A 27964-nucleotide genomic window follows, 5' to 3' on the forward strand; every position below is an offset into this window, starting at 1 on the left:
CGTACCATTTGCTACAAATTTTAAACTGTAAGTTCTGAACACAGAATACCGGCGTTCCACTCACACTGACTGATACGTGGAAAGGGAGTGAGAACGGCCAACTGCTCGTGTCTGTCTCACGAAATCGTTACAGCTGTACACGGCGATTATTTGTACGGTGGTTTGCTGTGCGGTTTATACTCGTAATTCTTTGGTTTCAGACGCGTACGTAGCGTGGATACGAAAGGCGGTTTGATTTCCGTACCGAGTCGGTTACAAATTCCCGTCTACGTACCGTGTTTCGCTTGACAGATGCTTGATCTACGTATAACTACGTATACACAGTGCTGCTGTCGGTATCGCTTCCAGACGTACAATGCCGGCATCGTGGATCGCATTCAATTCTCTCGATTAGTATCCAGTGGGGATCGATGAGCACGCATCCTTACGTAGTGGGGCCCCGCTCACCACCTACTCCATGTCTGATTCTTCGGAACGCACAGGCGACGCAGCCAAGACTCGATCAGGAGAGATCGCACAAACCGTCTGCAATTCGCCGTGGTATCAATCTCGAGAGGACACTTAGCAAGATACTCACAATGAATCGTGGGAATTTGTCATACCAGGTGACAGAAGGGAAGTTTTTCTGGATGAATATGTCCACTTTCAAAGAAATACGACAGACACCAGACTACTTATTTGTCCGCTTTGTAAGTAACACGAGACCCATGAAGACCATTTGATCACGAGTGAATGTATTCCTTTCGACATTCTCGGTGCATTGCTAGTATCGCACAGGCGCTATTATTGTAATTCTATGAGGAAGAACAAAGTTTTCTCTAACCTATGACTCAAACTTTCATAAACATACTTGCGTACGAAGCTTGCTATAATTTATTCCATATGAGTGTACAATGGCTCGGATCAGTATGTGTGAATAAATAAGAAATTTTCCAGAGTACACTTTTAAGACAAACTGATTACAATCGTCCCATAGTTTGAGTTGAAAATAATCGATTGCAATTTACTCGTTTCAGTTCTTCTACTTCCCTTATAAAAAAGGGTATCTTCTTGTTATAAGAAAATAGATCTTCGTTCTTCCCGTTTCCTCATCGCTTACATATCGCTGGAACCCTATTCTGATATTTAGCTGTGAAAGTTGAATATTCTTTGATAATACATTCCAATTTTCGAAACGCATGATCTTCTTAAAAATTTATCGTATAAGTTGGATATTATCTACAAATACAGATCAATTTTTAAAACGAATAATGCTGTTCGGCGGAAACCGCGGTATTACCCGTACGGAAGAACAGCAATAAAGTATTCATCTACGAAGTAACTCCACTTTCTCGCTACAATTTTCATGGAAATGTAGCAGAAGTGGTAACTTACTGGACGGTGGATAATAGAGCAATTACAATAGAATGAAAGATAAACCGAGAAATAAAAGCGGAATTCGTAAACATGTGGGAAGAAGGAAAGGGAAGGTACTCACGACTGTGTGGAGTTATTTGTCAATCTTCGTCCAGTCAGGATGAAAACGTCGATGAGTAAGGACTTCGCTTACGCGATGACTCCGTTGAAGATATTGTCGTGGCCTGTAGGTACCTGGCCTCTTCAAGACTACGATGTCTTCTCCGCTATACGTGCCACTATAGCGACCTTCTTCTTGGTATGAAACTCATACTATTATTCTATGGCGAAGTTAACATGTGTGTTATCCACACAAGAACAAGCATGAGTGGACAAATAGGTGAAACTAGTTCTAGAGTTATATGAAGTTAAATTTTATATATCATAGTATACACATAGATTATTTAAAAAATAGTTGAAATGATATCTTCATTTTTACATAATCGAACTGTTTTACAACAATACATACATACTTATTTCCACCGTCTGTCAATTGACTTTTCTCCGAACATGTTAAATGAACTTTCTAAAAGGTCCGCATTGATTCGCGCCACTCTTTGTACTCATTATTGTTTTCTTTCCTGACAAATAAATATTTCTATAAATTAGGATTGGAACATTTTAGAGAAATATAGAGCAAAGAAATTGTGTAAACAATAAAGAATTCAAAGATAGATTGAAATATCCAATGTTTCCAACTTCGTTGACCTTCTTATCTTCCAATGTGTGCACTTAATCAATACGATTTCCGAACAGCTGCATTTGGCGCGTTTAAAGATTGTCGTTCTTTTGTAGCTGCTAATGGTAACGGTCGTGCAATCGGAGATGTACTTAGACAACAGCGATGCCGAGAAAAATTTGGATGGACTAGTACTTATTACCTGCGGCAGTTTGGCAGCGTCAAAGATTATACAGTTTCGTATTCGGCCTGCTGCCCTTATCTCCAATTTTACGTCCGCGGTTGAGGATTATAACGAATTGCGGGACGAAGAGAAGCGAGTGATAATGCGAAAACACGCTTATATGGGCAGAGTGGCCAGTGCCAGTGTGATATGTTTCGCGTATTTCAGCTCGATTCTCTTCATAACTGTACCTATGCTGGCTGAAGAGGAAGAGAAAGATATAGTCAACGTAACGGAGGAAAGTATAACGGAGTATCCTTTACCTTCCGAAAATGTAATAGCAGTTATAAAAATGCCGGATAATTTGCATTTCATTGTTTTTATCGTCGAATACTTGATGCTACTATTCCTGAGTACTGGAAATATAGGTAATTAATCGTCCTGTTATACGAATCGGTCGATATCAGAAGCCATGCTAATCAACTCCATAAATTAAGATGTAGAGACGAATGATAAGTTCGAACATAATTTGTCGAAAGGTAATTTGCAACTACAATTCCTTTGCCTATGGCGATAGAAAGAGAAACTATTGGATGATGATTTCGAGGGACACATGATCTGAAATAAATAATTTTTCTATAAGTTATTGTGTGACAGAAACACAATGATCAACCTCATTTTCCGATGAAAATGCTGATGGTATGCGACGTCTTTTTTACTTTTAGAACATCAACTATTCGTTTTGAACGATAATATTAAAAACCTCAAACAGAATGGAATTGATTGGTCTGGGATCTGAATGGCTCAAATACCAATACATGCTTATAGTAGGTCAAAAAATTCATTTATTTATATTGAAATATGAATTAGGGAGCGATTCCTTGTTCTTCGGTATCATTTTTCACCTGTGCGGTCAGGTAGAAATTCTGAGGCTTGAGTTCAATAGATTGAACAACGAGAACGAAAAAGCAATGGAACATTTCATCTCATTAACCAAGAGGCATATTTACCTGCTGAAGTTAGCCAAAATGCTGAGCGAGACCATCAGCTCTATCTTGATTGTGCAACTATTCACGAGTTGTATACTTATTTGTACAAGCGGTGAACATTCTTACCTCACTCGATAAAATGACGCGAAGCACAATGGCATAAGTTTATTTAAATTTAATTAATTTATTATGATGATTTGCATCTGTTTTTAGGACTTCAATTTATTATCGCTCTGAGCGTTGGAAACATCGTCATGACAATAAAGTCATTTATAGTATCGAGCACGCTACTGCTGCAATTATTTGCATACAGCTACGTGGGCGAATACTTAAAGCGTCAGATGGAAGCCGTCGGTAACTCGGTGTATTTCTGTAGCTGGTACGATATACCGAAATGTGTGGCAAAGGATATCATTTATGTCATTATGAGAACTCAAGATCCAGTTTTCTTAAAAGCTGGAAAATTCTTCGTAGTCAATATGGAAACATATATGAGTATTATAAAAACTTCTATGTCGTATCTTTCAGTTCTTCGAGTGATGGTAACTACTTGAGATCTTGTGTAATATATATGTAATTCTACGAAGCTATATTATTATAATAAAGCACAATAAAGTATTTAATATTATATTTATTGGTGTTTCAATATTCATTTTAAATTCTCGAAATCAAATTGATCGAGTATGCGCAGTAAATCGTTTCAGTGGCTTTTTATAATCAATAATTCGTGCAGTCGCCGACAGATGGTTCTGTATAGTTTATATGTCATTCTGTGATCACGTGTTGAGAACATTTGAAATATACATATATTTAAATATAGAATGTGGTTTAATTATTAGATGGTTTTAGATGATTATATCGTTCAACGTGAGATAGCGTTACGATATCGTTTTATAATGGATTGACCGTGTATGTTGATTAAATGGTTAGATAGTATTAACCTCAAAAGAAGGGTTAAATGTTTTTATACAATAGGAAGGTGTATTTATGTAAAAGGATTATTTCTTTTGTAAAATGTCACACCGCCTGAATAACAAACAAAAATTAAAATCACTTTTACAAGTGACTGCCACTGCCACTATGTTTTATGGTGGTTATTGCATTTACCAGGGTGATGAGAAGTTTTATAACAGATTTATCATGCCGCTTGCAAGGTTTGTAAATCCTGAAGTTGCACACAATATAGCAGTGAAGGTCTTGAAATGGGGTCTTTTATCTGCAAAAGATACAAATGATCCAGCTTCCTTAATTGTTGATGTTTGGGGCATGAAATTTAAGAATCCGTTAGGAATGGCAGCTGGTTTTGACAAACAAGGAGAAGCAATAGAGGGTTTGCACAAAATAGGATTTAGCTTTGTAGAAATAGGTAAATACTATTCATATGTCATTAACGATTCACAATTGATTTATATTATACTGAAATTTTCATTAAAAGGATCAGTTACACCGAAACCTCAGGCTGGCAACTTAAGACCAAGAGTATTCAGGTTGTCGGAAGACAATGCAGTTGTTAACCGATATGGTTTCAATAGCGAAGGTCATGAAGTGGTTTGGGAACGCTTGCAAAGACTGAAGAAGAATCAGAACTTTGATGGTATTGTTGGAGTTAATTTAGGTAAAAATAAAACATCAGACAACGCCGCGCAAGATTATATAGATGGAATAAAGAAATTCGCAGATGTAGCAGATTACTTTGTAATTAACATATCTAGTCCTAATACTCCTGGATTAAGAACGTTGCAGAATAAAAAAGAATTGGAAGACTTGTTAATAAAAATAAACAATGTCAGACAATCCGTACAATGCAAACAACCATTATTGTTGAAGTTGGCTCCAGATTTATCTGATTCTGAGAAGCAGGATATCGCGGATGTAATACTTCAACAATCATCGAGTGTGGATGGCCTGATATTGTGTAATACTACAGTTACGCGAAATAATTTAGTGAGTCCTCTTAAAGAGGAAACAGGAGGGCTTAGTGGAGCTCCTTTGGCTGATATGTCCACAGCAATGATTTCGGATATGTACAAACGAACGAAAGGTACCATTCCTATTATTGGAGTTGGTGGAATATTTACTGGAGAGGATGCTTATAACAAAATCAAAGCTGGTGCTTCTTTGGTACAAGTCTATACGTCGTTTACGTACCGAGGGCCACCAGTTATTGGAAAAATTAAACGAGAATTAGATGATATACTCAAAAAAGACGGTCTACAGTCTATTAAAGATGCAATTGGAAAAGATGCGAATGTTAGATGAACAGTTTAACTTTGTAACTTGTTAGTTTTGTAACGTTAAATGAGTATATTAAAAATATGTATATTTTATGCAAACAACATTATTTTTTAATGTTCAATTGTTACAGTTCCTATTTTGAAGATTATGTATATCCTGATACATGATATTGACAATAAAACAACGTCTATGATACATGCAATCTTTTCTCATCGATTCTTTGTGTAACATTTATTTAAGTAACTGAGTTATACAAACATTTTCATTTTAATTTATTTTTTTTGTACAATTATTTAGTACATCTATTTAAAAGCATTAAAATACGTCTGTTGTACCTGATACGTTACAACTAATATATTTTGTTTTGCGACCTGTGTTCAGGTCTTACATATGCTATGATTAATACTCACTGGTAATGTCTTCTTTGCATGACATATTTATGATTAAAAAATGTCTAGCCACTTGGAAATAGTTTTTCATTCGAACATTTTAATATTCGTGAACTTTAAAATCGAAATAAATAATGATAAAATGATTAAATTATTACAGTAACTACGAATATCGTTCTAATATACATCTTTTTACTCACAGTTACTCCTTAAAATCAATGTTTAGTACCATTGTTTCTAACGATTCGCTCTAGCTTTGCTACACGATCACAATTAATATAAACATAAGTCGTGTAGCTCTAAATTAATGAAATCTACGCGAGCATAACCACTAAGCTAGAAGCAACGGAAGATCGATAAAGAATAGATCGTTGTCAGGTTGATCGGCAATCCTTATACGTATTACATTTTCAGGTACACAGTTAAGATAACATATGAGATGTCTCGATATTAATCGTTAATGTAGACCAAGATTTCCTCCCAGGCCCTGTTCTTTCCTCCACTGGGCTAATCGGATAGCATACCAAGCCTAGAAGAAATATTAAATCTTTAGCTATGATTTCTCTTGTTTAACAACATTATCAAAACACAATAGAGCTTCTTATATCTGAATTAATAGAGAGAAAGATGTCCAAATGATAGAACATTTTTTATATTGAATTTTATTTATTATTTAATTAGAGACAAAGAAAATTATTTATCTGCTTCAATATTTAAGAATTATCGTAGAAAAAACCCTGTTAATAACAAATATTCTACATAGTAAATTTCAATAATAGAAAGTTTCAATATGTATCAGAATACTCGCATAAAAAAATTCTACTGTATTTTTTCTTTTCTTTTCTTTTTCTCTTTGACTTTAATGTTGCTTCAACATCAAAGATTATTAAACCTATTACTAGGAGATCACGGATTTTTATATAAATATATACATGTATGTACACAATTAAAGAAATAGAAATTAAATAGAAATTCTTTCTACTTATTAAAGATTATAGTAAGTTTTCTCCTATAGGTATATCTTATATTCTTGCATATTATATGCACTTTGCTCATTTTTGCATCTGTGGGATTTATCAAGTTTTCCTCTGAATATCTATTGTATTTCTTTTTTAGAAGGAATAAAGAACTGTAAGAACCTCAACGTCGGATTCCGAGAGTCCAGTTTCGGCTGCCAAAAGGACGATATCCGCCGCATGAGGTGCCCTGGGCCATCTATTGAACTGTTCTTGGAGAACAGCTTCTTGATCCGCTGTCAGACGGATCACTCGAGCATCGGATGCTCTGCTGGGATATTGTGGCGAAGCTGATCTTAACATCTTGCCTGTAAAGAAAAAAAGTCATCCATTCGCAAACGTTTAAACACAAGGCTGTCGAGGTAAGGCTGTTAAGAGAAAGATTGTGATAATTATCGCGACAAAAGACGCGTGAATCAGCGCGACGCATCGTGAATATATTGTAGGTCTTGAATATTCCCTTTTATGGTGAAGAGAACACACGCGCTGATACACCTTAAACTATTAATCAAATAAAATAATTTCATCCGCATCTTAATGAATCTGTATAAATATTCTCAGTTCTTTCGTTAACTGACCGTTTAATTGGTAATATGACAAATAAATTTGTTCCTTAGTTTAAAAGAGAACCGGCCACTGGGTAAATCGATTTTCGTTACGTAACTGCGTCTCGCATTATCATTAATTCGCAAGTTATATTGCGAAGGCGTGGTAATCGTAATAGTCGTATAATAACACTGGTATTACATAAACATGCGTCTGTTGTTTTGTATCTGTCACGCTATTATGGTGCAAGAACACGCGAATCGCTTAACGCGCATTAATTCCATATTAGCCTGTTTTAACAAGGCGACCTTTAAGCAGAAACTGTTATAATAAACGCTAGAACCAGAGTGGTGAAAATGACCAATTTCTGGCATTTCCTATATTATTTCTGATTATTACGTCTACGAAATTTGATAATTCATTTTTACATCCCTAAGATTTGAAATTGATTCGCCAGAAATTTAAGCACTTCCGCTTAAAGAATAGCACGTTTGACGGGTTAAGAAAAATGTAACGACGCTTAAGAAGATAGAAAATCCATAAATAAAAGAACTACATACATATGTATTATGTCCAAGAACTTGACCAACTGGTGTGACAAGTTAATTCTTTTTTGGTTAACAGACTAAAAAGCTTAAAAAGTCGACGGAACAACATAGTCTCTGGCTAAATTCAGAGAAATCTTGTTACCACGAGATTTAACAGCTGCGAAGTCCACGTGTTGGGGAGTAAAACGAGCAACGAGAATAGCGTGACATTGACCCAACGTCAGGGACTCCGTGCTTTTGGATACATGTCAAAACCAGATTACATAGGAACGAGAATAGCTACTGTTTCTTCTCTGACGACGTTTTAATCGTTTTTTGTTCTATCTTTCCTTGTAATATTCCTTCTGGGAGACTTCGCGAATTCTTTGATGGTAAGTTCCATGCAAACGAGCGATTTTTTTACGCGCGTATCGTAGTATTAGCGAATAGAGGGTAAGGCAAATATAGCGAACAAAATAGCACTCGTCGCTAGATATGCGACAATCGTATAGATATACGTAAATAAATAAATATATTTATACGTAATATATATAAACATTATTCAATCGCAATTTTAATCATCTGCTGTTTAATAGGTCACACAAAGTTTACCCACGTCCATCTAAGTACGAAAGAAGCTTCGAAGAAACGTGATATTTGATAACACAAGAATCGCTGTGAAACTAATCAATATTAATTGATTGTCGAAAGTTCCAAGCAACTTTACGTCGACGATAAATAAGAAGGAAGTAATAAAGGAAACCTCTCTTAAAGTTCCTAAATGACATAAACTTTCTTCAACCAATCCAGACGCAGCGAGGTAACAGTCTACGTGGTAATTGACATCTGTTGCACATAATATGCCCATTATAACAATGTAAATATTATACGTATCTATGATTACCCAATTGCAGACTACTCTAATACAATATTTGACAAGCCTATGTAATGCAACTGTATACTGTGACAGTCGCTGATAAGTATGTAATTCATCTATTTTGGGAATATAATTAAAGAAGGTAGAAGCTCGATACTACCAGGTAAGTGCTTTACCTATCAAGTATTGCAGAAGTTACAATGTGCATTCTTTGTAATATTGCACTTTCCAGTTTCCTATGAATGCATAAAAATCCTCAATCTACTAATAATTCTCGGAGGTGGCTGCGATTATAAATAAATAACATAAAATGAAAAAAGAAGAACTCGTTTACATTGGACCAAAATGTTTGACCACTTACTAGGCTCGCTGAATCTCACTCTGTGAGTCGATTTCTTAGCATCGTCGTGGTCTGGATAAACCGTGTGTTTCTCGCACAAATAGCACTTCCTTTCGTAAAAGTAAGACTGAAGCGACTTAGGTACGCTCATTTCCGCGAATGGATGTCGTCCTAACCGATAGAAGATCAAACGTTCCTGCGCACGGTTCTCGCGCGACTGATTTCTACCTCCTTTTGTCGCAACTGATTTTGCTCGCGTAGTAATATAAAAATGTTAATCAATGCGTACACGTAGGAAAGGAATAGCCTTGATAGGATGCACGAACTTAACGGAAGCCTCAACAAAGTTCCTTGCCAAAATATTTAATTAGACGATTCTGCTTCCGGTTCTGCTTCTGAATCACTGGTCCATTAAGCTGTAAAGCATTTGGCTGCTTGTTCGCGCCATGTAATTGATAAAACATCTCGTTATTCTATATTTAAATCGCCACTTTGCCACGGTAGCACAACAGCTCAAAATAGGCAAAGAATCATTTTCCATGTCACACTTTGATTTTTATATACGTTGCTTGAATGTGTACATTTTTCTAATGAATTCCTAATGTTTCAGGTTTTTACTTTCCCACTATGAAGAACATAAACCCGCCAAGGAAAGAAATTCCTCGTAATTCATCGACAAAAGCTTTTGTAGCTTCGGTATAAAGGCAGTACATACACAACTAATTTATCAATTTCTTTTACAACATTTACTGTACAAAAGTTAAAATTTAACTTTTATATTAGCAATGCGAAAAATCTGGAGAATAAAGAGATAATTATTTTCTAAATCATTTGTTCGTAACTTATTCAGTGAAGTTTCGTGCTCGTTCGATTTCAAATCATTATTTCGTAATACTCTACATAATACAATTTTATTTGACGGATTCCAAATATTTCAACGTGCCTATCTTGAAAAATGAAGAAATTCTTGGCAGAACATTTTAATTAAGGATGACAGTATTGGATTCCTGCGTAATTCTGTTTGTCCAATTGACGCAATAAAACTGTTCATACTAGCAACTCACTAATTGTTTCGAACAGTGTACCTAGATGCACAGAATGTCTCACTATCGTTTGTCACGTGTAAGTGTTACAGGTCGAACGCTGCTAAAGTCAGGCCTCGGACGTACTTTCTCTTTTAGATTAGGCGATCCTGTTCTCCAAAGAGAATAAGTCGAGGATCCGCGATCCGCACAGGCTGATAAGCAACCGGAGAGACAATTTCGCGTTTAAAAGGCGTGCCGTGACATTTCTGTAACGCGTATTTGTCGTTTCATGGTGCGTAGGTGGCGAGTAAATGCCTTGAGCTGTATGTTTATGGAGCAGCTCTTTGGAATGTTAAACTTGACCCACAGATTGAATAGCATGCCAAGTAAACAGGCACGGACGAAGCGATCGAGGACAGTTTCCGATTGAAAAGGCGATCTTAAAATCAGAAGCGTCTATTCATCGATCTCTAACGTGTTTGTGGTTTCAGCGGGCGTCACGGGTGATTCGAAAACGCGTTTTACGTGTCGAAGAAAAAGGCTGCTGTTCGTTCGAGAAAGCGTGAAATGGAAATTAGCTGTGACAGGAGCATCCATTTACGGTGATACATGAAAGTATCTGAACGTTGGCTGTAGAATATTTTTATAAACGTGGTAAGACTTTGTTTATAATGATCTCTTTCCTGTCGAACGAGATGTTAATCAACGAATCTAATCCACTTATAGTCGTCCATCTTATTTCAAACTTTATCAATACGATCACGACAGTCGTGTCATTACATAGTATCAATAAAATGTTTCAATGTTTCGTGCAATGCGGATAATATATTTATAGAAGGTTTCCATATCTGTTTAAATATCTTTACGAGTCTCTTTAGTTACAAATCCGTGTACAGTGGACTGTTTTCAATGTCCGCGTATAATTCACGGAATTTTCCAGGAGTGCAGTAAACAGGCAAGTCTTCTTCGGAGAACTGTAGCAGATCTAGCAAATTTTCCTCTATTTCCTGCTGGTACACCGAGCCAGCGAATCTCGATTGGATGGTCTGACGATCGTTGTCTTGTATCTAAGAAGATTACAAGGCATTTGACACGATCCGAAACGAAAAATTAAACTTTTTATCTCATAAATAGACTGCGTATCCTGTCATTATGCGAAAAAAAGTATTAGAGAGGCGTGGTGAAAAGAAGTGATTAATCTAAATGATACTTTCACTTTAACTTTCAATTTGCTGGAACTTATATAGTATGAAAGATAAGGAAATACGTGACCTTCTACGTCGATATACAAATTATACAAAAATGCTGGATGGCATAAAAATCCGCAGGCTGCTTATAAATTCTTGACTCACCGCATTCCAGTTGGATTGTACTAGTGCACGCACGCAATCGTCAACTAATGATTGTCCAGGAATTGCCTGTCGCGAGAAAAATTTATTCGTCGTTCGTTTCTCGAGTGGATTATTTTCAATGTTCGTTTCTCTTACCGTTTTCGACAAGAGCGTAGCACGGTTCTCCACTCGAAGACACTCGAATCTATCGTAGAAGATCGCCATGGCCCATGGTTCCCGGAAGTACGCGTAAAAGTCCGAGATCAACGATTTCTATATCACGGTGACAGGTATAATTATTTTCTAGATCTTTCATTCTCGGTTCTACGTCATAGAAAAGCGAAAAACGATTTACTTCGAAACGTGCTTTAAGCTCGTTCAGTAAGCTCTCGTGTTTTCCGTATAACGCGACCATATGACGCACTTCAAAATCCTAAAATATTAGCGAATTATTACGCATACTCCGAAATCATTAAAAAAGTAAAGTGATATGTCTCTCTACCTTCTTGTTGAAACACGTTACTGTTTCTATCATGTCAAACCGATTCAGTTTTATGCGAAAGTAGCCAATTTCTGATGTACACGATCCTGTTATCAGCACTTCACCCTAAATACGATCGCTTAAACGAATTTCCTCGCGAAACGTAGCGAAAGCACAATGAAAACTCACGTAAACGTTGTACTGAATCGTAGGTTTGCGTAACATGGATTTTCCAGACTTGCCCACGTGAAGGTAGCGATAACCACCGGGTAAAGTACAGGCCACGATTTTCGGTGATCGAAACACGACTATCGGTTGATCTTCCTTGCTTTTTAACTGTGCGACCGATGTCTCGCTGCCTCGATGTTCATTTTCGATGACCGATCGAAGAATCTTCGCCAGCTATCAGATATTAATGAACCTCGTGAAACTAAAAGACTCGCAGATTTGAAGATTTCAATCATCTTGCGGAATTGAATAAATATTATTAGCAAAATTGTGCAAATCACAAGTTACAAATTATCAGTGTTAAACCTTTACACCTGGAAGTATTTTAACGTTTCTATCCATCAATTTGGTTATTAAGAAATTACGAGGGAAAAGTTACAGTTACTTGCATATTTGTCTGTTTTGAAATATTAACTCTCATTAAAACTCATAAAGAGTAGAATCGTAAAAGAGAAGTTTATAGCCAATAAACCGCAATATTTATGAATCGTGCAAGGACGTTTTGGTTTACTAACTTTCTCGCCGATCTCTATACTATTGAAGTATATATGTTGCCAGGCTTCGAGGTAGAATCTTCTACAATACTTAGTTATGCTACCAGCAGCAAAGATCGATGGATCGTTTGTCCTTAATTCCGTGTCTATGACCAGCTGGCCGTCGAACATGAGTCCAGACCTACAGATCGCTGAAAAGGATCGAACGCATTGGTGAATCATAGTCAGCGGTCGTGGACAGAATTATGAACTTCGTTGACGTAGGAATTTGGCAATCACCCAAAAATATCCTCATGTTGATGGTCTTCTCGCGAAAATTTAGAAAGGCGTCGCAGTCCAACGTTCTGGTTTTACCTCTCAGGCGGATAACGATCGCTTCTATCATTGTTCCTCGTGGCAAGCTTTTTACGTGCCAATCGATCAATTCCCAACCCACGAGCACCTCGATATTATTCTCCGAAATCGACTTCATCACTTCTGCGTACACCTTCCATAGCCACATATTTCTTTATGTATTAAGCAATATGTTTTTCAAATTTCTATATAAAAGAACTAAGGTACATCGAGATTCTAAAAATGCTTAGTTTAAAAGATATTCTGATATTAATTAAAGATGAACACTCTTTTCGCAATAGAATAAGACTGTTGGTATCAGCAAACGTATAAACATTGTATATCAGTAACAAAATAGTCGCTCAGTGTTGTACAGTGGAGTCGAAGAGTGTCGTTGGAACGATTAAAGAAAAACAAATCTAATTCGCGTGCTTTTTGTACTTCGCAATCGTTGAAGAAGATATTTTCGTAGGATGTACACTTTTGCAATGGCGGTTGGATCAGTGTGATCCAAGAACCCTTAACTCCAAATTCGAGCAATCCTTGAAGGGCGCAATAACAATCGATGTTGTGTCCATAAAAAATAATCTTCCCTAGAAAAATGTCGTGTATTAATGTTTGATTTCTTCTTTTGTAAAATCTGATCGAACGACTAACTTTCGCGTTTCAATTTATTTGTCAGCACTTCGATCTTCTCTAAACAGATAGCTGCTTCTGTATCGTCATTGATCGTCAAACAGTTCCAAGGTGTTTCGTGCTGCAAAAATTCTCTAGGCGAGGGAAAAATAATTGTTGATATTCGTTCTAATTTCTACAGCTTTATCTTCTTGATTTACCCTTTTTTCTGTTCGTCCAATTCATCTTGAAATTGAGGACGCTGATACTGCATTCCACAGGTTAAGATGAGATAATCGTACGTAATGTTTCCTTGATGCATCACAGTTACGTATTTCTCTTTCCTATTAGGTGCAATCGGCCACGAGAATATTTGTGTCATTATAGAAAACATTTGAAGAAATTTCATTAACACTGTAATGTAGATCGTGAATGTTTGCGAAAGTTCATATTTTCATGAAGATAATTAGAAAAATGAAATCTAGGTAGAAAACTTTTTTTACTTATTAGATACTATAACGAGTGTTATACCCGACATTTTATATATGTTTGGGTATTATAATACGTGCATTCTGTACATATTTGCAACTTCCAATTTCCCATAAACGCATCTCTACGATGTTTTTATTTCCTCTCTGTTTTTCCATACCTTTGAATCGACGTCACTGTTCCATATACAATACTAATTCGATAACGTGCCCCAATCAGCCGACGATACCTCGGACAATATCGGCCTTTGAAGGGTAGCAAACACGCGCACATTTCGTCTTCGTCCTCGAAAGGTAAGCCGTGTGGCGATATCAGAGTGATATTCGCGAATCGTATGAAGCTTTGTCTAAATTTAAGAAAACAGAGTTTGTCGTTCACCTTTAGAATTCCTTCAATTTTTCATTCAGTTTTACCCAAAAATAAGATGTTCTAAGAATGCAACGGCACAATCCGAGGCGCCCACCACAACCACCCTCGAATCGATGATCGGTTTTGGTATCAATGCGATCCTTGGTGACGTCATGAAAAGCGAAAAACGTTCAGTTCGTTTCATAGGCTCGTCAGCTTCCTCGAAACCATGGTACTTGTATTCGATTCTTCGACGAGGCCTCACGGAAGCCATAGTGTTCAAGCATATCGTCAGAGGATGCGTACGAGTCTAAAATAGCAGTACGTCTCAGGATGAACTACAGGGTAAGTCAGAAAGGAAATTTATCTCATGTTGTGCTGACACTTTTTGATTTACAGGGAACGCGTGAATTGGAAGGAGGTGAAAAAGAATGGCCTGCAGGATCTCCAGATTGTGTATCGATTGTGTATCAATTTGTGGCCTTTTTAAGTATTTAAGAAACAAGATCTAGCCTAGAAAGCCAGAAATTGCAAGGAAATATAATTCAAGAATTTCATACTATTTTTATAACTATGTTCTATAGTACAATGATGAATTTTTCAGGCTGATGTCATATAGTTATTCTCATGTAAGGATCAACACCGAGAACAGTTTCAACCAATAAAATAAATGTGGCAAATACCTTCGTATATTTGCAATACTTAGGAAAGCAAATGATACTATTCTATTCCTGGTAAGTCAAATAATATCAACAAGCTAAACGCGTATCCTCTTTCTGACTCTGTATTTGTTGCCCACCCGAAAGTCTTGGAAAAGTTACTACATTTGCTCTAAAATTGGACGAGATCATGGCTGAATAACGTTGTAATAATTTATTTAACTTGACACTCTGTCGATGCTGTTAAAATATGAAATTAATATTAAGAGATACATGCAATTTAAAATTCATGAGCTATAATAAAAGTTTGACCAAAGTTTTATTAAAAGTAGGATGTGTCCTAAGACTTTCGAGAGGAATGTAATTTTATCGTCGAATTTTACCAATGCACTCAACGCTGTTTCTGTAAGTCGATAATAAAGAACGATCATGCCACTAAAACGAGCGATCTCGCAGAAGAAGAAGGGCAGATGAATGGAGAAAACTGGCATCAGTATGAAATGTAGAATACGTCCATAAGCATCGCCAGGTATATTTTTCTCTGCGATGTAATCTTCTATGTGATAACGTCGTCTAATATACGTGACTTCTTTCTCGACGCTAATGAAATTTATATGGTCGTTGATGTTCATGGAGATGTAAAAAATTTTCTAAAAAGCAGTCAACATCCTTCGAAGCTCACCAAAGAATTGCTACACCGATTATCCTGTCCTTCCATTGACAGATATAACACTGCATCTCTGATGGTTTTTTATCCATCGCGATATCAAAGTCTATTAAAACTTGTTCCGCTTTTGGAATATTCTGTAAAAGTTCTTGTATGTCGTCTCTATCGGAAAGCTTAGCTTCTCGAAGCTTTATGTGACCCAGAAGAGCAGCACGATGCATTACGTATAGCGTCATGGGATAATCCTTGTTACACTTCAGTGGCACACGCTGGATCGTTTAAAAAAGCGTCAAGATATTGCTAATTTCTGTTAAGTTAATTCATTCGAGAACTGACGTTAAGTGGCGAGATAAAATTTAACAATACGCTGAATTTTAGTAACTTTTGTACTAAAAAGAGTTCATTATATGATAACTAATATTTGGTTTTTATATTATTAGTGACAATAATATAGTTATTCTATATGTTCTATTACGTTTATTCATTGCTCCTATTAAATATAAATCTCATGACTTTTTTATATTTCTTTTGTCCGGATAACGTTAGGATAACTTCAAGAATAATTTCTTGAAATATGTTAGTCTCGAATGTGTCAATAAGAAGTGTGATATACCACGAAATGTTGGAGGAGAGGAAAGTAAGGATGAGAGAAAGGCAGAAGGATCACGCAATAATCCAAGTCGGGAAAACACTCGAACGCGGCCTCCATGAAGTTCCTACTCCAGCGACGTTTTATTTGATCTTTCATCGCGAAAATTTCCAAAACGAATGCGTTAACATCGCCGTGATAAACAGGCTGCGAAGGGACATCGATCTTGTCAAATACTGGGTCTCCGAAAGATTCACCGAAGGTAACGATAGATCTTCCTTTGTTGCAAAAAAAGTCGCAATTGGTTTTGTTCCTCTTAAATAAAAATCGAACAGTAAGTCGAAATTCGTGGGGAACTCACGTGGTATCGTAAATAACGAGTCCGTGAACGCGTTGGTCATCAATTTTGATTGATAGTACGTGTCGAAGTAATCGGCTATCGATTGCAGATCACTGGCGAAGGTCATTATCGATGGATCGATCAGTTTTCTCATAGGTGGCATCAGTTTTGTCCATCCATCGTTGGAAGCTACAGAAACTCTAGAATCTGTGTCCTCGAAGATTTCCATGCTCTCTTCCGGTGAAAGTTTCTCGGAGAATCTAATGCGGTGTGAATATGTCTGACATAAATGCATCTGACAGATAAATCTGTTCAAGACAAATAGATTTCAAGTTCTCATTTGGAGATGTTGGAAAGTTGTATTTCTTTCCTATTGCCTTTTTAAATTTCAAAATAACGATTACTATATGTATACGCTATTACGTTTACAAACGTACACAAGCCAAGTGAAAGTAATTACATTGAACTAAAGTACAAATTGATAAATTAATCGTTAGAATTAAAAGCAGCGTTTACTGCCTTGGTATGCAATTAAACTATAAATTTTAATTAAGCGACAATAATATATTTTCTATTTCAGACGACGCAACGTGTGCGTCGATATCAATGAGAAGAACTTCTCAAAAATTATTATTCTCGAAAATTAGTCGTCAGAAAGAATAAGTCACAAATTCGATGTGTCCCAAAACGAAGTACAATAGAAAATACTAACTCTTCCGTTGATTCCCCAAGGGACTTTCTCCAAAATATAGAGAAGAACGTCTTGCTGGCAGGCTGCATGCTTTGTCGAAGAAATTTGTCGTTTTCATGGATCTTTCTAAGACCATTGTACGGTCGCAGTTCGAAATTCTGATTGAGCGTATCTACATCTGCGTTGCTATTGAGAAACATTACGCCAGTAGCAAAACCATCGTCATCCTCGGAAACGATCAGTCGTCGACAGTTGTCAGGATTGCGAATCATCTCGCTGACGTAAAATTCTCCATAAAATTCTTTTACGAGGCTCGACTCCGCGTCGATGATCGCTACTATGTCGTCGTTATCCTCTTCTCTATTACGTGGGAAACAAAATGTTTCTATTTAGTTCTCTATTACGATGAGTCAGAAGTTACAGTGCTCCTTGAACTCCTTCGTTTCTAATTGTTTTTCTACATGCCGTCGCGGAAATTCTATGTAAACAAACTGATCAATATACAGGGCGACCCTAAACTTGTGGTACATTCGGGAAGGAAGCGATTTCTTACGCGAAAGTAAGTCAAAAATATAAAATAAAATTTGTTCACGTGGTACTCCGATCTGAAAATATGTCAACATTTCGTTGACGGAGCGCGTTTACTTGAAACAATGATTTTGTTCTGAATATTAGACTACGCGAATTAGTTTATATTTTTCATTTTAATTATATTATTCGAGCTCTAATTGCAACATGAATTTAAGACCGTGTATTTTCAACCTACTTTTGTACGAGGGGTCAGCTCCTTTCTAACTATAGTACATTATCGGAATCACCGTGTATAAATAGAAGAAACGATTCAGAAAGTCGCGTGAAACGCAACTCACACAGCACGTCGAATCTTGAGCCTGGGATTTTTTAGATGACGTTCGGTTATGTAGATTGACTGCACGGACGGCTTGTCGGCACAGTATTGCGGGATCCTGATCATCTGCTGTTCGAACACGTCCGCGGCAGCTGGAAAATTAAAACCACCGGTGGTTTTGAGCCGCGTCTACCGAAAGATCCATCTTTGGGCTCACGTATGATAATCTGAGGAGGAATCACGAGAATCACGTGCTGCAAATACGACGTAATATCGAAGAGTCCTGTCAGTAGGTCTGCGAAGAAGTTGCCAGTATATCGTTTGTCCCACACGAGGATATGTATAAACATCGCGTTTCCTTCTGTCACATCTTCGATCCTTTATCAAACGAATCGTAGATAAGAGGAGCGTTTCACCTTTCTCTTTTTAATATTCGCGTTAAACGAACAATAATCAGCGTTGCGTTTAACGGGCTAATGAAATTTGTGTTCGACAGAAATAGTTTCCATTACTTGTACAATCTGTACAACCAAGTCAGCCAATCATCTGGAGTCACCGACGGCACGTTCGGATAATTGCAAAGGCATATGCCTGAAACGATTTCACACTTTTCGTTACACTGCACCATTGATAGACAACTCGCCTCGCTGCAAACGAACGTTTCCTGTTATCATGCTGCAAAATTGTCAGACGATCGTCTAGTTAATCGAATACAAGATGCGTTCGAGTTCCACGTCTCCAAAAATTTCATACGTCTCCGGACGTATGAGTTGCTCGAGATTAGGCAGATCGGCGTGCTCCATTAGTCTAACACCGAAAATCTCTGTCGCTGCATCCAGACTTTTCCTTCCGTGGAAATATACCTCTGGATCGCCCAGCCATATACTCAACATTTTTCTTCTTTCATAACCGTGCTAGTCTCAGCGAACCGAACTTTATCGCTGGACATTCGATTCCCGATCGAACTACAGAATACTATAGTAAATGTTGCGTGACTGATTTCAGGGTTGAAACGATCATTTGCACTTATATGAGTATGTACTAATCGCCGCTGGTGCAACTGCCAATAATTGAGGAAAAAACCGATCGATTGAAATCATTGGATGACAGATAATCGTGGGAAAAGTGAAACTCTCTCTCTATATGCACCCATCGAGGCGACCGACTTTAATGCTCGCAAAAAAGGTAATAACGAAACTCCTCGAACGATTTAAACGGTGGGGCAAAGTAATTGCTTCGCGTTCTCTTCGCTGTTCCCTTCTTACTCCGCTTTCTTCTCGAGTATTAAGCTCCATTCACAACAGCGTCAGCCTATTTCAAAGCGGAAATAACGAAGCGGAAGCGTTGCAGACTGCACCTCCAAAAGTATCGAAGAAACTTAGGAAAAAGTATCAAAAGATTTGCGCGCTGTTAGTTGACAATTCCAACGATAGAATTTCTTTCTTCTTGCGGTCTGCCGCAAGACACATCGCGGAAGCTATTTACGTTGCACTTGGTGCTGGCACGTGCGCGCTCCACGATGCAATCGACAATAACAGACACGATCGTTACGGTATGTTGCATCGGTGCACTTTTTTTCGTTGGCCTTCGCCGCCGTTCCGCCATATCAAAGTCTTCGCTCGCGTCCCTCGCTTTTTAGGCTTCAAAGTAATCGTATCGAATCGATTTATTTTGCTACCGGCTATTTATTTTTTCTTATCGCTTCGATGGAAAGCAATCGATTCAAGACTTTACCAAGGACTCGCTGCATTTACGAATACCTGGCTAACGACGTGGCGTCATGCAACTTCGTGTCACGATACGCAGCACGAAAACGCGCACCTGGCTCCAATGTTTTGGCAGTAAAGCTGTTCCTCTTTTAAAGAACCTACTTTTGGTTCCGATGACTATAATTCGTTCAGAGATACTCTGTATTCGAATTACAAGAAATCATCAAATATATCCTATATTCGACTGTTCTACCTCCACCGACTGCGAACGTTCGTTCAAAGCAGTTAAGAGTAATTGCACCTAACTCGAACGGATGAAATTGTAGACGAAAAGCACGAGCGTATGTGCGCATAACGATCTGTTATCGTTGCCAGAGGAAAAGGCTTCTTCCGCTGGCTTGAGGAACGTTGCTGACAGAAACCTCTTCTCCGTAAGTTTCTAATTAGCTCTTGGGAGATCCGCCGACTGATTACAGGCCGTGAGATCGTCCCGTTGCCGAAGAAGAGGCGGCTCGCAGTCGCCCCGTCGTGTACAGAGAACGAGCTTTTATTAATAACTGCAAGAAACGCGGAAGCACTAGCCAACGATCGTGAGTTTTTGTTCAACCACGCTGATATTATATCTTTCACTTTCCTATCAGTTTCCACCTCCTCTGATATGTAACGAAGAACCTCTTAGAAAGATATTTCGACGCATAGCTAAATCATCGGAGACGATGTTTATTCTGTTTGAGAAGTAACGCGCAATATGGACCATTGAACGCGCAACGGTTCGTAACGGGTTACGTCAGACCAACCACCGTACGAATTTCCGACTTGCGAAACGCGACTCGTAGCTGCTTTACTTTTACTTCGCCAATGTTCCCACAATTCTTCGCGGTTAGCCAGCAAACTCTCGAAGCGAAGCAAATGTTGCATTTCTGCTGCGATAAAAATGGGATCGAAGTTGTTTCGCTGGTGCGACAGGTACGAGGATGCTTCGTGTCATTGTCGTTAGAATATATCGCGAAATTTCATTCGGAAGATTTTGGGAATAACGTGATTAGTCGTTGTCTAACGATACCTTGCACAAACGCAGCACATGTTGCGTCATTAGTCGGCTTATCTATACTCAGGTATCATAAGTTAATTAACGCGTTCGATAGAGTATACTAGAAGGTATTGGGTCGATGCAAATTTCATTTGCGGAGTACGTTGAAAACTACGCTGTACTCTGATTCTCTTTTTAACAAGTTTTATACCGATGTGGAGTAAATTTTTACATGCGATACGAATCGATACAGAAACGATATCTAAAAGAATTTTGGTTAATATTAGATGTGAAAACAAAATAGGACAGCGGATAAACAGTTATTTAAACACTGCTATACGATTATATATTAGTTAAAATGCTTCAACGTATCTTATTAAAAATTCCTTACATAAATTTTCGAATAACGGATGGTTTAGTGACGAATAGTAGCGCAATATTTCTCACCACAACATGTTGAGAAAAAGATAGCACCAACGCTAAAGAATAATGTAAAACACGCTACATGATTTCGACATAAAGCTTCATCAATTATATACATGCACCGGTATGAATTTGTAAGCTTAAAGAGAAATTATTCTAACTTACCTGTTGCTCGTCTACCGTTGATTCGTTGTATCGCTTCAGAACGTGCCAGGGAATGAGTAACACCCTCACTCAGCGACGGTGCGCACCAGACTGAGATCAAGTAGCGGACTTTCGGAGATCAAGCAACGGTCTGCAACTGCAACGTGAAAAAGTTGAGGAGAAGAGTGGGGAACATAGGTTGGGAAAGTAAGTAAATACTTGCCACTAACTCCAGTCGTAATCGAAAACAGGAAGCAAAGGAAAATTCTCTTCGATTTAACATCTTGCTTTCCTCTCCTGCCTTTATCTTACTTGTTTCATTTTTATCGTTCGTTTCTTCAAAATGTTCTTACATCTGATCGTCGATGTCATCGGTATCATCGCCATAAATTACAAAAATTAGATATTCTGTATACGAAGTCTTTCGATGCTCGTTTCATTTGCGATTAAGCTAGGAGATCCAGCACAATCATAGGAAATCTGAAATTGGCAGGATCGGTGGCTACATATGATAACGCGACCTTCGCCTAGTTACATCATTCGCATTAGAATCGCTCTAATTTTACGAACGCACGGAGAATACTTTACAAGGTGAACCGTCGCAAAGCGACGATATAAACGACATACATATCAACGGGGCATTGAAGGGACGATGACGCTTTAAAAATATAACATTTATTAGACATATTCTGATCTTACAAACAAAACTTCATATGATCATTATTAAATCGTATATTAAGTAAATAATGCTTTGTTTCAATAAATTAAAAAATTTATAATTTCTTTCGCCGTTATCTAACTATCACAGAGGCTTGTTAATTTCAATCGAAACGACAGAGAAAATAATTAAAATGGAAAGAAAAAACGACTCCCTGCTTCCTTCACCAAAGTGATTGTTCTTTTTCGGAAGAAGTAAAATGCGCGCGTTTGAAATAGAAGATCACATATTATATATAACCGTTACATGTAAATTTCATACCGAAACTAATTTCTGCGACTAATACGGTTCTACAAAGAATAGAGTTGTATTGTTTTCCTCTATCGACTTCGACAAATGTTAAGAATCGTTAATCTCGTGAATTCCATCATCGTGAAACCATAAAAAAGTGGACTGAGTAGCGATTCTTGTACGTTTAACTTATATCTGGAATCTCACGTATTTATTAAGTATATATATGCCATTGTAGATATAGATACATATATATTTATTCCATGCACATATATGTATCAACATATATATCAACACATTTATATATACGTGTATATATACATATGTGCATGTATATATATATATATATATATCTACAAGGATTTTCGATGATCGTGTTATCATCTCTCATTCGACAACAGAGCCTTGAAGTAAAGTATTTTTCATACTGAGTAAAATATATGGTAATTCGGTTGGATCGTATCTAGGAACGTTTATTCTAATGAACAAGCGATATGAGCTTTTTAATTTGAATCAGCGGAATCTGTCGTAAAGTAGTAGAATCTTATAAAATGGAAGAGTAAGCAGAACAAGGGTACGGAAGCTTATGCTCAAAAAGTATAAAAGCAAGTTGCCTAAGCGCGAATATTCATCGTTCTAAATCAGCAGGGTTTGGTACCGTAAGAAATATTTTTATAAGCTAAACGTAAATGATAACGAATCAGAGCTCGCAAAATAATATAGTTTAGAGCTCTTTTCGCGGTAAAATTTTTTATTATCTCCGGCAAATTGTATCTTTGTCGAGAAACGTTTAAAGTATCTCGTACGAGTGTTTTGCAATTTGAGCGATTTTCAAGAAACGAAATTTTTTTAGGCAAGATTTTTCAGAGATCGATATCTTACGATTTTAAATTTGAGATTCATAACAGTTTATCAGCATACGTTAGAGCTATGCGTCTTTTCACCTGTCTTCGTTTACTTCGAAGACGTTTGCAACGTTCGCCTGCGCGCCTTGATTACCAGCGATTACTTCGTTATCTTTACCGTTCAGCGAGTTCTCGATTTTGTACAATACATCGTGGCAAAGTGGACAGCGGTCCTGGACGTACAGCCACTTTCGTAAACAAACACTGTGGAAGTAGTGATTACAGCGCGTGATCTTGGCACTTTGCATTTCCTGATAGCAAATAGCGCACACATCATCTAACACTCGAAGCTGTTCCGCCTTTGCTTCCGGAAGGGAATTAATCTTATTAACAGCTGATCGACGCTTCATGAACACACTCCATCCGGCTTTCGCCTCACACCATATATTAAAGTACGCATGAATGCATATCATGATGGCACGAATTGCTCCACCAGATTCAAACACTAAGATCCAAAAGCCGTTGAAGAATAGGACAATACCGAATGCGAATTCGATAGTGTTACCGAAAGATCGTATTATATATACGCAGTCGTCGAGTTGCTCCCAGAACACGCTACGGTAAGCGTCGATCAGGAAGAGGGAATAGATCGCAAGTGAAACCAACACTTTTACTATTACTTCGATACTAAACACCGATACTGCCAGTAACCAAGTGCTTACGGTATAGTGCGACCAAAGGAATATCAACAATGATACTGGAAACAGTATTAAAAATACACAAACTGCCAGAGCGCGGATGTGTCGATGAAGCGCTGGATTATGCGAGGCGCTGAGCGACATCAACAACGGATTGACGATGTTGTGGACGAAATGTAGAACCGCCGTAAACAATAAACAAAAATTACGGCACAGTCTGACCAAACGTTTCTCTCTGTCCAAACTCGTCAGTCCAGTTTGCAGGGCCAGCACGTAAAATAAAATCGCGGATACGGTACCGATACTCTTCTCCTCTTCGTCTTCCGTAAGTAGCACCCATTGAAAGAAACAACCGATGTAATCACAAATAAACGAAATTATGCTAGTCATTCCTAAGACTGCCGTCAAAGTCTCGCAGCCATTGACTAATAAACTTCTAAGCATTATGTAGTAGGTGAACGTCTCTTCGCCATAATGATTTCCAAGGATTTGAAACATTTGTCCTCCCACGCGTAACATCCAAAACATGCGTAGCACACACGGAATGTTCAATCGAATCCATTCGGTTTCGGCGAGCGCGGAAAGACCGTGATTGCTTATGAAATTACGCGCATATTGATAACCCATATAAATTGCGTTCATCATGGTGATGCCGTTAAACCAAATGACAAATTTACATACAGCTAACGGAAGAAGTGTTGCGAACACTGGTAGATGATGGAGCACTTGTGTCTGAAAAAACATGTACGTATATTCGATAACGTGCGTATAAATGTAAAAATGGAATATTTATGTTTTATGATATTTGAATATAAACTATGAGAAATATAATGTAACATATTATTACATAAATTGTAAGAAATTTATTGTTAATCAAAGTACTCTGTACATACGCATATGCAAAAAATCTATTTTCCAAATGTTAAAACATGCGATTGTTTTAAATCCAAGTACGTCAAAATACATTAACGATTTAAATTAAACCGAAATGCATTAAATTCAACTTACCGGGAGTGGACAAATGCCCAAAATCGACGGTGTCATAAAACTCAGTACAAGAAATTTTTGCAGAACCGGGTTTTTTGGTGCAAGATGAATATAACAAAAAATACTAGCTAATAAGCATTGTAATACATAATTCTGGATTATCAGGAAGCCTGGTCCTTCATTTAAAACGTATTTCAAGTTAAGATACAAAATATCATCAAGTATGCTAGTTGTTGATTCATGTGTGCTCACATATGTAATGATAGCTTTCATTGTACTAATATTTGACCAATAGGATATAAATATTGCTCCTACTGATATTAAGTATAGGTATACAATGATAAGATGTTTTGTCCATAACATAAATATACATATTGCAGTAATATATCCTGAAAAGTAAATATTTGACAGTCAACCATTGATTTTTATTTTATTCTGATTCTAGTAAAAATGTAAATAATCATTAGTTCTGTTTGTATCGATTCATGAATACTTTATCAATTGTATAAAGTTTGCTGCTTTTTACAAATGCAATGACCCACAAGAATTAACCTTGCTACTTTGAATATCGGTATGTCATTTTAACACTCCTAATAATCTACATTGCTTTAAGTTTATCTACCAAAAACACTACTTTTCAACTATATTCTGACTAATAGACAACAGCAATCAATTTCTGACTAATAAACAACTATAAAATCAGGAAATGTTACACAAATGAAATGCATGACATTGAAGAGAGTCTATAATCTATATAATATAGTAAGTCTAGTTTAACTAATTTTACAAATACTTTGCTTTCATCTTAAATACTTTACTTTGTTTTAACAAATACACATACAGAAAAATATATTAAAATTACTAATAATTAAATATAGAAATCATACATAGAGTAAATATCTTACCTAAACAGCAGCATAGAAATTTTAGTAGAATTATGAAATGCATTTGGTAACCAAACTGATCAAAACCAAATAAATCTAGAAACGAAGTAGGTAGTATCGAATCCACAATGTGGTCTGATACTTTTGATATTTTAAAATCATGTTCACTACTATCTAGCACAACATCGTTGTCAGATAATCCAAGTCCTATTCTAAGTAGTTCATCTATGATAAATAAAGGTGGAACTCTAATTATAACATCCACAAAGGTGTACAACTTCTCTCGTATAAATGTATCCATTGTTTCTCAAGTTTTTGCTTTTGTAATACAGATTTCAAAGATGATATTTTGTTCTTAGGAAGTGCAAAAACAATTTTCCCAATGCAATTCTATTTAATTTAGTTGGCTCAATACCTAAATTCAAAATGTCAAAATGTTAAAAATAAATAATATGTTTTGGTGTGTTCAATAAGCAATTAACGCTAAATTACACGTAAGCTTACCTCCAGAATTATAAAGTTTGTGGTTATTATATTCTCGAAACACACTTGTCTTAGCGAATAACTGGAATAATTTTTGTCATCAAAAATCGACGAAGCCGAGATAGTTTAAGTATTGTGAATTATAATTTGCCAGTAATCAACGAAGGAAAATAACGAAGGAATGATTTAGACACCGAAGATGTAGCAGAAACTCAAACTTTTATAGAATCAATGTATCGAACTCGATCCTGTTTTAATATCATATAACGGAGGTTAAATAATAAAAAATTTGTCGGCTATTCTTTTTCCAAAATTGTTGGTTATAAAATAAAACTAAATCGTTTTGCAGATATTACAAATAGGATTTTACCATCGTGTGAGAATATCGTAACAGCAGGCAAACATACGCAAATTTTCGGTTTTCGAATTTCTGTCAAAGATGTTTTTCTTCCTACACACTTCTACTCGTAACTCTTAATTTATGTTGCTCACCCGCGTCGACAACAACCAAAACACGTAAATCTAACAGCGACGGAATTTAGGCTAAACTACGTTTTTAAAATACGCGTAATTTTCCTCGACATAAAACGCTGTCGCATATACTTTAAAGGTTACAGAAAACATGCACAAAGAATTTGAACGACTTGATCAGATGGCGCTATATTGCTTTTTCTATATACGTATGTATATACTGTGTGTATGTTTACGTTTAATGTGGTCTGAAAATACGTTATAAATTTATTATTATCGTGTGTCATTAAATATACGTATCGCGAATATTTGGCTTCAGTAATTAAAGACATATCATCATACAGATATACGTTATACTGTCAACACCTTAAAATAATAAAAAGTATGATCATTGAAGGATTTACAAAATGAAGTCATAACATTTCTTAGAAAATTATAATCATTTCACGTTCATTATTACGCGTAATATTATATTATTCCCGAGATAGGCTATGAAGTAAAGTAAACGATACGTGCAAGACTATAACGTTCATTCAAAAGTTAATCTACCAAATCACGTGCTATATATCATCCCATAAATTGCGTCACTCTTTAGCACTTAAATGTCTATACACAGCGCTATGTTATTGCTACTGCTTGGTCTTTCTGCTATTTCTTCAACTGTTAAACAAAGTTTTGTTCCAAGTAGAGCTTTTAATCCTTCGATATCAAACGTTAGTACTCAATCGAATCTTGATTTATCGGAAAGATCAAAAACTTCATTTTCAAATTTGGAAACCTAGATTAAAACATGTTCTCCATCTACGACAAAAATATCGTTAACGGCATCTTTAACTGTATTGCCTTTTTAAAATTCATACAGCATGCAATGCAAAAATAAATTTCGTTAACATTCGTTATCTTTGATTTCTTTAAAAATAGAAACAAGATACGGACGTTATAAAGTTCAATAAAAAACGACATGATTCAGGGAACTTGATTGAAACGACAGCGACTTAATATACGACGTACATGCATTAGAAAAAAAAGTATATATATATATATATAT

General features: G+C 36.7%; 5 protein-coding genes and 2 long non-coding RNA genes across 9 annotated transcripts; 4 read left to right on the forward strand and 3 right to left on the reverse strand.

Annotated features, from left to right (window-relative positions):
• The first annotated feature begins 264 nt into the window (after nt 1-264).
• Nucleotides 265-3856, forward strand: LOC100646362 (odorant receptor 7a). Of its 2 annotated transcripts, XM_003401130.4 has the most exons (5): nt 591-689; nt 1231-1654; nt 2191-2665; nt 3108-3338; nt 3440-3856. In XM_003401130.4, the coding sequence occupies exons 2-5, from the start codon at nt 1517-1519 to the stop codon at nt 3778-3780; spliced, it is 1185 nt and encodes a 394-aa protein (XP_003401178.1). In that variant the 5' UTR covers nt 591-689; nt 1231-1516; the 3' UTR covers nt 3781-3856. The 2 variants fall into 2 exon arrangements, with proteins under 2 accessions (XP_048268815.1, XP_003401178.1); XM_048412858.1 differs by lacking the exon at nt 1231-1654 and having other exon boundaries at nt 265-689.
• A 117-nt stretch (nt 3857-3973) lies between these two features.
• Nucleotides 3974-5656, forward strand: LOC100646879 (dihydroorotate dehydrogenase (quinone)). Its single transcript, XM_003401058.4, has 2 exons — nt 3974-4592; nt 4662-5656. Exons 1-2 carry the CDS (start codon nt 4241-4243, stop codon nt 5483-5485), a joined length of 1176 nt encoding a protein of 391 aa, XP_003401106.1. The 5' UTR covers nt 3974-4240; the 3' UTR covers nt 5486-5656.
• Nucleotides 5657-5677: 21 nt separating this feature from the next.
• Nucleotides 5678-9383, reverse strand: LOC100648227. Its single transcript, XM_003401070.4, has 3 exons — nt 9178-9383; nt 6990-7174; nt 5678-6379 (listed from the first exon to the last, which is right to left on the reverse strand). The coding sequence occupies exons 1-3, from the start codon at nt 9305-9307 to the stop codon at nt 6308-6310; spliced, it is 387 nt and encodes a 128-aa protein (XP_003401118.1). The 5' UTR covers nt 9308-9383; the 3' UTR covers nt 5678-6307.
• LOC105666533 lies at nt 7104-8798 on the forward strand. The gene is made up of 3 exons (XR_007226607.1): nt 7104-7228; nt 8037-8331; nt 8536-8798. It is a non-coding gene; the product is annotated as an uncharacterized LOC105666533 (long non-coding RNA).
• A 131-nt stretch (nt 9384-9514) lies between the features above and the next one.
• On the reverse strand, nt 9515-21416 carry LOC100646486 (cilia- and flagella-associated protein 61). The gene is given in 21 exon segments (XM_048412756.1): nt 9515-11248; nt 11534-11599; nt 11669-11785; nt 11868-11945; nt 12015-12395; nt 12737-12957; nt 13070-13202; nt 13370-13641; nt 13706-13818; nt 13885-14114; nt 14294-14498; nt 14566-14810; nt 15543-15759; nt 15842-16095; nt 16440-16769; nt 16772-17015; nt 17468-17806; nt 18316-18386; nt 18419-18671; nt 18806-18940; nt 19008-21416. Coding segments are annotated over 21 exon segments (4272 nt in total). The 5' UTR covers nt 19187-21416; the 3' UTR covers nt 9515-11059.
• An 842-nt stretch (nt 21417-22258) lies between these two features.
• Nucleotides 22259-27845, reverse strand: LOC100646605 (protein TRC8 homolog). 2 transcript variants are annotated; one of them, XM_012316837.3, is made up of 5 exons: nt 26816-27845; nt 26467-26527; nt 25984-26377; nt 25100-25467; nt 22259-24823 (listed from the first exon to the last, which is right to left on the reverse strand). In XM_012316837.3, the coding sequence occupies exons 3-5, from the start codon at nt 26261-26263 to the stop codon at nt 23489-23491; spliced, it is 1983 nt and encodes a 660-aa protein (XP_012172227.1). In that variant the 5' UTR covers nt 26264-26377; nt 26467-26527; nt 26816-27845; the 3' UTR covers nt 22259-23488. The 2 variants fall into 2 exon arrangements, with proteins under 2 accessions (XP_012172227.1, XP_012172226.1); XM_012316836.3 differs by having other exon boundaries at nt 26467-26693.
• On the forward strand, nt 27199-27926 carry LOC125386456. The gene is made up of 2 exons (XR_007226617.1): nt 27199-27298; nt 27838-27926. It is a non-coding gene; the product is annotated as an uncharacterized LOC125386456 (long non-coding RNA).
• Nucleotides 27927-27964: the final 38 nt, after the last annotated feature.

Source organism: Bombus terrestris, chromosome 15 (assembly GCF_910591885.1).
Source record: "Bombus terrestris chromosome 15, iyBomTerr1.2, whole genome shotgun sequence".
In the NCBI taxonomy this organism is placed as follows: Eukaryota; Metazoa; Arthropoda; class Insecta; order Hymenoptera; family Apidae; genus Bombus; species Bombus terrestris.

Excerpts from the sequence above, each read along its gene's own strand:
- LOC100648227 (XM_003401070.4), bottom strand. The coding sequence starts at position 9,307 with ATGAGCGTACCTAAGTCGCTTCAGTCTTACTTTTACGAAAGGAAGTGC. Across the intron at positions 7,175-9,177 it reads AGTGAGATTCAGCGAGCCTA|GCAAGATGTTAAGATCAGCT; the intron begins GTAAGTGGTCAA and ends TTTTCTTTACAG. Across the intron at positions 6,380-6,989 it reads TCTCGGAATCCGACGTTGAG|GCTTGGTATGCTATCCGATT; the intron begins GTTCTTACAGTT and ends TATTTCTTCTAG.
- LOC100646605 (XM_012316837.3), bottom strand. The coding sequence starts at position 26,263 with ATGGATACATTTATACGAGAGAAGTTGTACACCTTTGTGGATGTTATA. Across the intron at positions 25,468-25,983 it reads ATTTCTATGCTGCTGTTTAG|GATATATTACTGCAATATGT; the intron begins GTAAGATATTTA and ends TTTACTTTTCAG. Across the intron at positions 24,824-25,099 it reads TGGGCATTTGTCCACTCCCG|ACACAAGTGCTCCATCATCT; the intron begins GTAAGTTGAATT and ends ATGTTTTTTCAG.
- LOC100646362 (XM_048412858.1), top strand. The coding sequence starts at position 411 with ATGAGCACGCATCCTTACGTAGTGGGGCCCCGCTCACCACCTACTCCA. Across the intron at positions 690-2,190 it reads ACTACTTATTTGTCCGCTTT|CTGCTAATGGTAACGGTCGT; the intron begins GTAAGTAACACG and ends GTTCTTTTGTAG. Across the intron at positions 2,666-3,107 it reads CCTGAGTACTGGAAATATAG|GGAGCGATTCCTTGTTCTTC; the intron begins GTAATTAATCGT and ends AATATGAATTAG.
- LOC100646879 (XM_003401058.4), top strand. The coding sequence starts at position 4,241 with ATGTCACACCGCCTGAATAACAAACAAAAATTAAAATCACTTTTACAA. Across the intron at positions 4,593-4,661 it reads ATTTAGCTTTGTAGAAATAG|GATCAGTTACACCGAAACCT; the intron begins GTAAATACTATT and ends TTTCATTAAAAG.